Consider the following 11,542-nt stretch of genomic DNA (forward strand, 5'->3'; position numbering starts at 1 on the left):
GGGCTTCTCCCAACACCCAGGGGCCCCAGCACATGGCCCCTTACAGGTGCAGAGTCAGAGGGCGCTTATGTCAGACGGAACCCCAGAATTCTCAAAACCCCACACTGAACAGGTGTTTAATGCTGGTTGGGGACGCGTTCCCAGGGCACTTCTGGGGGTCTGCCTCTCCGCGTGGCTGAACTTCTATTCGCTCCCAAAGAAATTCTTCGGCAGAAAAGGCAAGTGCAGCTATATCAGAATTTATTTCATAACACCTCATTTATAGCATTTTCAAGGACAGCGTTCGGCTCAACATCATTTACTCCTGAAAACAGAAAAGTACAACTTGGTAAGGCACCAGGTAGAGACGGTCCGGAGAGGAGACCCTCCCTTGTTTGGGCTTGTGTAAGAGCTGGGTGGTTTCTCTTAAGTCTGTCAAGCACCGAGAATGACATTACAAAAGGCTCATTTCCACAGACACGGGAAGAAGAGGTAACAGTCTTACAGCATACTGTGTGTGTAAGTTGTGTGAGTGGCTTACACTGCAGGAGTCATGCTGAAGTGGTGCTCCCTACGGCGCAACTCTTGTAAAATCTCTGCGATACCAAGCTGTAAATTTAACAACGTCTGAGCTTTGAAGTCGATCCAATTTATATTTAACTCAAACACATACTTTTCAAAACTCTTCTGCCCAAATCTCTAATTTCACCAAGAAAAATGGAGGGAAACCTCAAGTACAATCGTACCTTTACAATTCCATAAATTTGGCAACATTAAAAACTGTTGCATTTAAACGTCAACCTTCTAGGTTTTTTGTGTTAATGGTACAGGCTGTATCAAGATGGGTTAAAAATAAAACACTTGAGTAAAGCTCACAGGCATTCTTCACTGACCACTGTCCACCAGCGGCCCTAAAGGCAGAGAGCGCCAAGGGACCCTCTCAAGGGGACCAGGAGTGGCCTCCAGACACTGTCACATGCATAAATTTTCTTTCAAGTTTTGTGTTCTATCTTAAAAGTTAATTTGCATTGTACTTCATGACATTTGGTTTCATATAAAAATACTGTTTGAAATGACTTACCAGTCTGATAACTCCCCCTCACCCCCACCGTCCACACTGGGGCAGCCAGAGCCCAGGCTGGGAAGCCCCCAGGTCGGTGAGCCAGGCACCAAGCTTCGAATCCATTTCATTCATTCATTCTGTTTGGGGCATTTCCACAAATGAAGTCATTTTATTCACTCAGGTTGTAACTAAACTTCAGGAAACTATGACTGATCTCAATTTCAATGTATTGAAAAATAAATAGTAAACAGTATGCATTTTAGTTCTTAAACAAGGAAATTAGTTAATTTTATTGACTAACAGAAATAAAAGAAGCCCCTAAAGTATGACCCGATCATTTACTTTTTTCTACAAAGAAACACAAATTGGATTGTGTGTATACATATGTATGGGCCACACAAGACCCACAGAAAGATAAACTCTGTCGGCTGGCTCTACGGAGACCTCCCTAGTTACTGACCGATTTTGGTAGGTCTGCCTCACCCACTGTAAGCCTGACATTACAATCCAATCCCTCAGGGCACCTTCTGGCATCTCAGAAGCTCACCCATCACAGGGTAAAACTCTTCTTCTGATACGGCACTTTTTTCCTCTAGAACATTAAGCCCTAAAAACTGCCACCTGGAAGAACAAGAATGTCTCGCAAATACATGATTTTCAGACTGTTCCACAGTAAGGAAACAGCTGAGCAGGGGAGCAATGGTCCCCACAGACAGCAGACCCCGTGACCCTTCGGACACACAGCGCTGGCCTCTGCGGCCACTTCCCTGAAAGGCAACTGTGGATTTAACTGGTCGTTTCAACAGGTTTCAAGAGATATTCATTTTAAACCAGGTTCTGAGAGCTGTTCTTGTTTTGTTTTAACATGGTCTCAAAAACACGTTGAGACAGACTTAAAATCCTAGGTAAGGTATAATCAAAAAGAGGTCTATTCGAAAAAGTGTTCATAAAAAGAGGCAGCCGAGCTTCCCTCACATCTGTGTTCATGGCCATGCTTTTTCCCATTAACTGTTTAAAAGTCTGAGTCAGCAGCAAACACAGCCATATATGTATAATATATACATCCGTGTTTGTGTGTGTATACAAAGTACATTTTGGCTGACTTTAAAAAAAAAAAAGTATATTTTGTGACCCACAAGTATCTGCTTGCTACAGGCCTTTCAAGAGTGTTCGCCTCCCTGCAGACGGGACAACTGAAGTACAGACGTTTAAAAACCCTCCAGACTGGTGCTCCCGAGGGCTCTGATCACCAGAGGTGCACGCAGTTTGGTTCACGTGTACTGACAGCAAATATCACGCTCTGATCCCAACGTGAATCCCTCCCTAAAGAAAACAGAGCTTCTGTCACTTGCTACACTCCACATGGCACTCTGCTTATATGGTTTCAGCACAACTGGTCTCAGGGTGAAAAAATCCTAATCAACAATTTTTCCTTTTGGGTCTACACAGTGCCACCGAGTTAGTGGGATGTGGGTTTCTGTTGTTGCTGTTGGTTGTTTTTAAATCTTAAGCAACTGGGTATAAGGTTATAACAAAAGTGAGGTTTTATAGGCAGAGGTCTCTCATTTTTTTCTCAGATATTTTTTGCTCCTTAGAAAAAAAGCGGGGGAAAAGTATGAGGTTTCAAAGCTAAGAGTTATTCCTACCATAGCTGGCCTGGTGCGTAAGCACAGTGCACTGAGCAGCCCTCAGGCAGGGGACAGCACCCACACCACGTCCCCTTTGTTCTGTACATCAACACGTAGCAAAATTTCACTCTTAACACCCCGATTTGAGGTGTCTTTCTCTTATTAGATATAAATTAATCCAAAGGTCTAATGAGTTCTAAATTGCCAGAGTCCTGAAAAATGCTTAACTTACTTCAACGCAGCTTGCATAAGTATCTCATCCCTAAACTCAAACAAGCAAGGAGGAAATCAAAGGCAAGGGCGGGGCGGGTGAGTGGGAGCCCCTCCCGCGGTGCACCCGCGCACGCGTCCTCCGCACGGGTTCTACACGGTAAAAGGAGTCGTTTCAGCTAATACAGCCCCTCGCATGACTCCATCGGAAAACGGCCCGTCGGGGCCGCCCGCCGGCATCACACGAAACAGCAGTACTTCTTCCACCACGACTTGGACAGGTTCTTCATTTTGTCCGGAGTCCGGCTTTTGGACTTCTTCGGCTGCTGCTGCGTGTCCGAGTACTGAATGCCGGCCACGATGGCCGCGTCGAAGACCTCTTTGAGGTTTTTCTGAGTCAAGGCCGAACACTCGACGTAGGAGGCGGCTTTGATCTCCTCGGCACACAGCTTCGCCGCCTCCTCCGGCACCGGCTTCTCTTTGCACTTGTCCAGCTCAATGAGGACTTTGACATCTTCTCTGAGGTCCGACTGTGTCCCAACTAGGATGATGGGGGCCCTGGGACAGTGGCACCGAATCTCTGGCACCCACTTCTCGCAGACGTTCTGGAAGGAGGAGGGGCTGACGACGCTGAAGCACAGGAGGAAGATGTCGGCGTTCGTGTAGCACAGAGGCCGGAGCTTGTCAAACTCATCCTGTAACCAGTCCAAGCATCCAAAGGTTACCTTGGAAATCCATTCTCATCAGCAAAAAGACCATTGTAACATTTTTCTGCAAAAGGTCTGGCAGGTAGTAGAAGGCCTGCTAGTTCTGGAAGTTTAAGAGCCCGTGTCTTAGAAAGGACTCTGCTGCCAAGCGGGCCACGCTCCCAGCCCCACGAAATCTGCCAAATGTGCTCAATGTTTTCCTCCATGCTCATGACCTACTCACAATTTATCACAGAAAAAGTACTGAAAGTAGACTGATTTAAACATTAAAATTTACTTTCCCTAGCCTTCAGCCCAGAGGCTGAACCCAGACTTACTCTTTTCAACTCTGGTACTTAGCTGTGCTTTTAAAATGTAGGCAGTATCCTTATGGATCCTCAGGGCTCCACCTGACCCCAGCGAACCCCAGCCTACTAACACAGCTCCTCTCCGTAGGACCCAGCCCTGCCCATCCTCACGACAGCTGTGAGTAATGCTTGTGCCACCCCATCTGCGTTGTGCACACCCAGCGCACACTCAGGGCACACACGGTGCAGAGGGTCCTGTGAATCAGACGCAGGACTGGTGTTGAGGACCTGGGGTAGGTCACTCCCACAAGGAACCCCGAGAACGTGCGTCTCTCAGTGTCACTTCCAACACTGGTTCACACATTCTCCTGCTTGCTGGACATAACATCTTTTCTTCTTGCTTTATCTCCTTTTTCTCCCTCCTGCCTTTTCTCTTACTTGCCCTTCCCTTTTTTCCCTCCAGTAATCCCAGAGGCCTCCATGCATGATGCTTTGGAAAGATAAAGGACCAGACAAAGGGCCTACCCACCCTACTTCTGAGATACAGAGAACTGGATGGTGTAAGTCAGGGGCTGTTAAACAAACCAGCCATCGCGCCGCTGAATGCTGTGCTGTGGTCATTCACTTAACAGAGATGCACGCAGGGCACCAGGCAGTGTCCAGTCCAAGGGGATATGGCTGGGTACATGGTCTCAGCCCTTGTTGGCACATCTGTCTCCAAATCAGCATTTCTTCATATCAAACACCCTGTAGTTCCCTGAAGAAGCACCATCTTTAGCTAACTGAAAGCTTCCACTCAGCTGTCTCGTAGGAACACATTTACATCATCTCATTCCTATTTAAAATTTCTATCTGTGGGTGCCAACCATCCTCAGATGTAATGTGATGGATCATTTCCCAGTGGCAAGACAAAAGTAAATATCAGCCCGGTTTTTCTTTCTCAATTGCAGGCTCATTATTTACAAACTACTATTTACACGCACATCACAGTGCATCTGTGGCCTTTTTCTAGGTATAAAGGGAACCTCGATCTTTTTATCTGAGTGCTCTTTCTTCATGTGAGGCTCCATATGTCAGCTGTGGGGCAACAACCAAGTAACAATATTGAAGTTGACCAGCTGAGACGCTCAGGAATGAATACGGCGTCTCAGAATGTCATTGCCACTTCTCTGTCTTCTATAAAGTTGAAAAAAAAAAAAAAAAGACTTGAGTTTCTCAGTGCCAACTTTGTGCTGAAAGAATAAACAAAGAAACTCAACCAGGTGGACCACCGCCCGGCCCTGAAGATCTTTTAATGAAACGTTCCCTCTGTTCTCAGAGGCCTTAAAGGAAGAAGCCCAAAACTGAGGCCAGTGTAAAGTCAGCTCCCTCGGGCGCTGCACCCCGTTGCTGGAAGGCACTCCCGCTTGGCCGCGCCCTGGAATCTGGGGTTGCATTACCAATCAAAAGAAAGGCAAGCACAGGGCCAGGCCTGGTGACAGGGCTTTGGAAATCTGGCTCCACAGACCTCTCCTCTTGGGGTTCTGGCTAAGGGACTCGGGAAGCAAAGCAGAAATTAAACCCTCCTGCTCATCGCCTGACCAGAAACCTTAGATATTTGCTGAAATAAATGCAACACACACACACGTGACAAGGCCAGCTGGAATGTACCCTCAAGGAAATGTGTTCTGAGGCCCAGAGATTTGCAGGCAATTTCCAAGGCATTGTAGGGATTCAGTTCAGGGCAGGACGGGACTGACAGGCAACTGGAGAGCCGTCTTGGTCAACCTGCAGCCTGATATGTGTGTATATATATATATTTTTTTAGTATAAAGATTTTTCTCCAGTGCCTCATGAAGAACTCCCAGCCGCAACTGGCAATGCCACAGCGAGCTCCTGTTTCAGGGGTACTGCTTTCTCCTCAGCAAAGGTATGTTTCTTAAAGTCCTCAGTCTGATCGATTTTCACTTGAGTAAGACTGTAAGTCCAAGGTTAAAAACTCCTTTTAACAACCTGGATACTCACTTAGCCCCCTAACAAGAAAACTCAAAGGCATGAGAAGCCATCTCTAGTTATTTCCCAGACAGGGCAGCTCTAATTCTTGCTCTCAGCTTCTATGTGAAACTTGTGTTTGGTCCCCAGGCTACGGCTACCTGCGCTCCCATTCTCCAGGGAGTTTGGCCTGGAGGTCACGAGAGTCACTCTAACCCCTCGGGGCTACCGTGAAGACTGCCTGGAGGAGGAGTTCCACGGGCTGTGACAAGGCCAAGGAAACATGGCAAGTGTCAGATCTGGTCTCTTACAAGGCAGTTTATCAGCTCTGGAGTAGTGAGGGCAGAAAAAGACCACCACCTTGACCAGCTCTGCTAATTAATGGTCAAAACAAACACTGACTGATACTTGGGAAGCAAGGGGAAAAAAAAAAAAAAAAACTGACTTCATCTTACCAGTTGTGTATCTTTTATAAACAGTTCTTGAAGTTGGTTTTCTACAGATCTGTAGATGGTGGCCTCACTAATTACACAAAAAGGCCTACTTTACTAACCAGGACAACAGTTAAGTAATAAGGTGAGTCTGAGAAGGAGGATACAGCTCAGTGGTAGAGTGCCTGCTTAGCATTTACAAGGTCCTGGGTTCAATCCCCAGTCCCTCCACCAAAAATAAATAAATAGACCTAGTTACCTTTCCCACACACACACACACACACAAAATACAGTGAATCTCAATGAAAACACTGCTGGGAGAACACAAGAATAATTTCCAAATAGACTAAAGTTTCCCAACTTGCACCCAAACCTTTCTACTTCCCTAATTATAAACCTTTTTCATGAAAATATTTCTAAAATGATTCTCAAGATTCCTTGACTTTGAAGCAGACCACACTAAGGAAAAGTCAGACTCTTCCTGGATAACTTGGGATCACTTCTACGAAGTCTTCCTGGGAGAAGTCCTCCTTTTCTCTTTTAAAACTGCCCAGAGATTTCCCTCCCAGGTTCCCCCATCCTGCACCTCGAGCCGACCTCGCCTTCCTCCTTCTGTAACATCACCGGCTTCCTTCACGAACTCTACTGACTGGTTTGTCTTCCCCACAGACTGTGAGTCTGTTAAGGGGCAGGCCCGTGATTTCAGCTTGCATCTGCCAGGACCCAGCACTCTATTCGTTTATGGATCCATTCTACAAACTGTGATTCAGCCCCACTAGGTGCCAGGCACCATGCAGGCACGAGCCCGGGAACCCCAGCCCGGGAAGCTGTGTCTGCCAGAACCGGCACCTAACAGGCGAGCCGAGCGGCGGGCAGGCGTGTGCACTCGGCTGCGTGCTCCTCCCTGAAGGCTCCCAGGTGAGCGCGCCTTTTGCTTTCTTGTGTTTTCCTGCCTTCTGTCTTATTCTCAGGCTCTGCTGCCACCACTTCTTGCTTCAGTGGGGACGCCTCTGTTTACTGACGTGCTACGAAATCCTCATTTTAAAGATCAGAAAATCTGACTCTAGGTAGGAAAAACATTCTCACTTTATACACAGAAATTAAGCTTTAGTTATAAATAGCAGCAGAGCATTCAGCAAGATTAAATATTAGAAGAGCCTGTGTTCTTTGATTTTTGTTTTCCACAGGCAATAAAATACAGACTGTTTTTTTCTGCTCCCGGTGGGAAGCTGAGGAGCCCAGCAGAAGGGAAAGAGAGAACAGAAGAGACTGGGCTATGTCGCCTGCCACCGTGGCCACCGCCAAACTGGCATCAGCTGGGGATCAGGGCTACCTGGCCTTGTCACCTAGAGGTTTGGGGAAAAAGAAAAAAAAAAAAAAAAAAACCCTGAATTTGCTGTCTGGAGCAGGTGAGTGACTTGGAAGCCCTGTTTCAGGTGAGGCACTTGGGGACACTGGAAAGCCAGCTTCTTCTTAAATACAGACAGTCATGTGACAACACCTCAGAAATGAAGTGGGCACTTTTACCTGCCTACAAAGTCCCCCAGCACTTTCTCAAACTCTAGCAAGTACTGGAGAGACTACACACTTATTAACTGTCACTCTGGCAAACTCAAGAGACAACGCTTCTGACAGGGCACAGCTAGACTTTGTGATGTGAGCACTGTGTCAGGGGACGGGGTTCCCCCAGCTCTCTGGGGGGCCCCAAAGGGGACCCCACACCATATCCTTCCTCTCCATCACTCCTTAGCTGTTTCCCCCAAGTACTCAGCCCTCAAGACAAGAATAAATATTCACAATTCAGAAAGACAAAGTCCCAGTTCATTTATTCCCCCAGCTTGAAACAGCTTCAACCGCTGTATCTCTGTTTCAAGGGATGTGGGTGGCCCTCATGAGTCCAACCACACATAGGGAGGGAAACATTAACACTTACTGACAAAAACTCCATACTTTTCCTTAAGTAAATTTCTTATGTATTTCTTGTTGACCTTTAATAAAGTGATTTTATCACCAACTTACTTTGAGAAATGATTACAAAGCATCATTGATAATTTTTAATAAAAACCAGAAAGTAAATAAGATCAGAAACTCCCATAAGATAAGAAATGCTCTTACGCTGTCGTCCCCTGTCCTGCCCACAGAAAGCTGGGCCAAACCCTGTTTTATTAGTGCGGAGCTATCTCCCCCCACCCCCACCCTCTGAGAGGGGCCAAAGGCAGGCATGGGGCTTTAGCATGTCCCAGTTATGGGAGAGTTATTTGAAGGCCTTTAAAAGGCCATTTCCAGGGGGGAGAGCATAGCTCAAGTGGTAGAGCAGGTGCTTAGCATACACAAGGTCCTGGGTTCAATCCCCAGTACCTCCTCTAAAAATAAATAAGTAAACCTAATTACACACCCCGCCCTCCCAAAAACTAAAAAGCCATTTGTTTGCCCAGCGATGTGATACTGACCTGTCCTGCAGTGTCACAGAGCTGGAGTCTCACAGGCCGCCCATCCACGGACACCACAGCTTAAAAATAAGACCAAAACTGTCAGGGGGGTGTCTTCTAACCCTTTTCAGAAGAATAATAGTTTTCACTTGCACGGCAAGTTCTCACTCCAAACCCTTCAGCCCCTATCCTAGGTCCCCTAGTGACTTCAAGACTTGCCTAAAACAAGGAGGCCCCTTGGAGGCATTTTTGTATACAAACCCTCAGGGCCAGCACTTCACTCCACTGCCACAGAGGAGCAAAGCCCAGAGCCTCTGCTGGCACCCCAGAAGGGCTATTCTCCCAGCCCCAGATTTATTTTCCTGTCGCACTTGTTTCAAAAAACCTAAAAACAACATGGTGGGGCGGGGGGTTGTAAATGGGAACCAATCTTGCACTTTTAAGTCAGTGGAAAATCTCAAAAATAATTTTGCTTTCCCCTTGGTAAAAGTTCCACGACTTCGGGGTTTATCATAAAAGTGTAGCTTGTTTTGAGAACATGTACAAACACAGGCTGCCCGCATTGTCCTGTTTATAAAAGAGAGCACTGCTTATCTCTCCATGTCAGCTCAAAGAGAGGATTAAAAAAGAAAAAGGGAAGGAAAGAAAGTCATGCCCATCTTTCCACTGGGAAGGGGGTATCTGGGGAGGGGTCTGCACCAGGGCACTGCCTGGAGGTTTCTGTTTGAATAAAGAACTCAGTTTTGTCTCAATACAACTTTCTGAATTGTTTATAAATGTTTATACTAGTCAGCTGGGAGGGGAAAAAAGGAAAGAAAAAAACCAGTATCGTTTAGGTGAGAAACCCACAAGCACTGCACTGCTTTAACCTAGGGTGCCTTCCTGGTGGATGAAACCAAGTCCATGCCATCATAACTTTCTAGAAGATCAAAAAGCTGCTGCTGCTGCTTCTTTTTAAGAACAAGAGAGAGTAAGTGTTTCATACTAGCTTTTGTGGATTTTAACTTTTTCTTAAATTTCAAAAAGACTTGAAAAGTCGAGATTAAGGATTCCTTTGATTTTTGTATTGACCAAACCAAACAGCATAGCGCCCCACATATGAGTCTTAAGTAGGCTAAAGAGATACTGAAAAGATACAAAAAATCAGAAACAGAGCCAATGGGGGAGGTGGAAGTGGGGGCAGGGGAGGCGGTGAGGCTCAAAGGAAAGAAACCGTGTTTACTCTCCAGGTTTAATCCAAACCTAAGCCTTCACCAGTGCCTTTAGTACCATTTTCACTAAAACAACTATCTTCCTTCGTCTCCGCAGCTTTTTAAAGTGGAGACGCCCCCAGTGAGGGGAGTCGCCAAAAGGAAGGGTCCGACCCTCGGGGCCACAGGTAATGGCACCTGCGCGTCACCTTCCGACCGAAACTCGGCAGCGGCGCCAGCAACGTCGACCTGACGCAGCTACTCTACGCAGGAAACTGACCAGGCCACCGGAGCCCGACCTGGCAGACCCGCGCCGTCTGTTCCTGAAATGCGAGGCACCCGCCGCTCCTCGTGCCCGGGTTAGGGCTCCCCCGCCCCCCGCGGTCCCGCGGTCTGCCCCGCGCGGCCCCGACCCCGAGCCCGAGCAAGGTCCCCGCGCCGCACTCGGTCCGCTTCCCAGCTGGGGCTTCCCCTTGGGCCCCGCGTCCCCCGCGCCTCGGCGCCCCCCGGGCCCGGCTCACCCGAGAAGTTGTCGAAGGCGGTGGGGATGTACTCGGTGGGGTAGCCGTTGGTGGTGTAGCTCACCACCAGGCTCGTCTTGCCCACCGCGCCGTCGCCGACCAGCACACACTTGACGCCGCGCCCCTCGGCGCCGCCCGCGCGCCCCCGGCCCCCCGGCGCCCCGGGCCCGCGCCCCCCGCGCCCCCCGCGCTCCCGGCGGGGCGGCACGGGCGGCGCCTCGCAGCGGCCGGGGAACGAGGGGTCCCCCTGCTGCGGGGGCATCGGTCCGCGCTCGGACGTGCGCGCGGTGAGCGGGGCCCGGCCGACCGCTCCTCCGACCCGCGCCCGCTGAGGGAGGAGCTGTCACCGACCCGAGAGCCGCGGCTCCGGGCCGCGCGGCTCCAGACAAAGGCGGCCGGGGTGGGTCGCGGCTTGGGCTCGGGCAGCGCCGCCCGCTCTGCTTTCGCGCGGCCAAAGACTGCGGGCCGAGCGCCGCGGAGCCCGGGCTCTCTGTCTCCTCCCGGCTTCCCGGCGACACGGCGCGTGGGGGGCGGGCGCCGAGGGGAAGGAGGCGGGTCCGGCCGGCCGCTCGGTCCCCACGCCGAGGCCACAGCGCCCCCCGCCTGCGCGCGGGGCCCCTGCACCCTGCGGGCCGCGCAGGGGACGGAGATCGCGGCCCCTGGCCAGAGTCCCCGATACCCGCCGGGGGGACCCTGAACGCCCGCCTGGGGGCGGTGCCTGCGGGCGGGGCTGGCCGAGGGCGGTGTCCTCCCCGGCGCCAGAGACTGACGCCACCGCCGACCGGCCCGCGCGGTTCCGCCCTCCTGCGCCCACGCGGCCGGGCGGCCGGAGCTCCTCCCGTTCCCTCGCCCCTCGCCCCCTCCTCCCCTGCTCGGTCCCAGCCTCGCCGGCCGCAGCGCCCCACCCAAGGGAAGAAATGAGGGGTCTTAGGGACACGTCGTCTGAAGGAGGCTGAATTAACAGGCAACTTTTTTTTTTTAAGGTCTAATTGCAGTCCATCGTGTGATTTTTTTTTCTTTTAAAATAATGCATTCGCATATCTTTTGGGAGCAAAAGAATGCCAGGTCCATTGTTAATGTTCATTTGACTTTCTCTTTGGCATGCCGTGAACCAGTAAATTTCTTT

General features: G+C 49.8%; 1 protein-coding gene across 1 annotated transcript; it reads right to left on the minus strand.

Annotated features, from left to right (window-relative positions):
* Nucleotides 1-223: 223 nt before the first annotated feature.
* RHOU (ras homolog family member U) lies at nt 224-11,244 on the minus strand. Its single transcript, XM_074373218.1, has 3 exons — nt 10,417-11,244; nt 8,727-8,785; nt 224-3,575 (listed from the first exon to the last, which is right to left on the minus strand). The coding sequence occupies exons 1-3, from the start codon at nt 10,676-10,678 to the stop codon at nt 3,120-3,122; spliced, it is 777 nt and encodes a 258-aa protein (XP_074229319.1). The 5' UTR covers nt 10,679-11,244; the 3' UTR covers nt 224-3,119.
* Between the last annotated feature and the right edge of the window lie 298 nt (nt 11,245-11,542).

Source organism: Camelus bactrianus, chromosome 11 (assembly GCF_048773025.1).
Source record: "Camelus bactrianus isolate YW-2024 breed Bactrian camel chromosome 11, ASM4877302v1, whole genome shotgun sequence".
NCBI classification, from domain to species: Eukaryota; Metazoa; Chordata; class Mammalia; order Artiodactyla; family Camelidae; genus Camelus; species Camelus bactrianus.

Coding starts and splice junctions, on each gene's coding strand:
- RHOU (XM_074373218.1), bottom strand. CDS start 10,678: ATGCCCCCGCAGCAGGGGGACCCCTCGTTCCCCGGCCGCTGCGAGGCG. Junction 8,786..10,416: donor CGCCTTCGACAACTTCTCGG/GTGAGCCGGGCC, acceptor CTTATTTTTAAG/CTGTGGTGTCCGTGGATGGG. Junction 3,576..8,726: donor TCTGTGACACTGCAGGACAG/GTCAGTATCACA, acceptor GACTGGTTACAG/GATGAGTTTGACAAGCTCCG.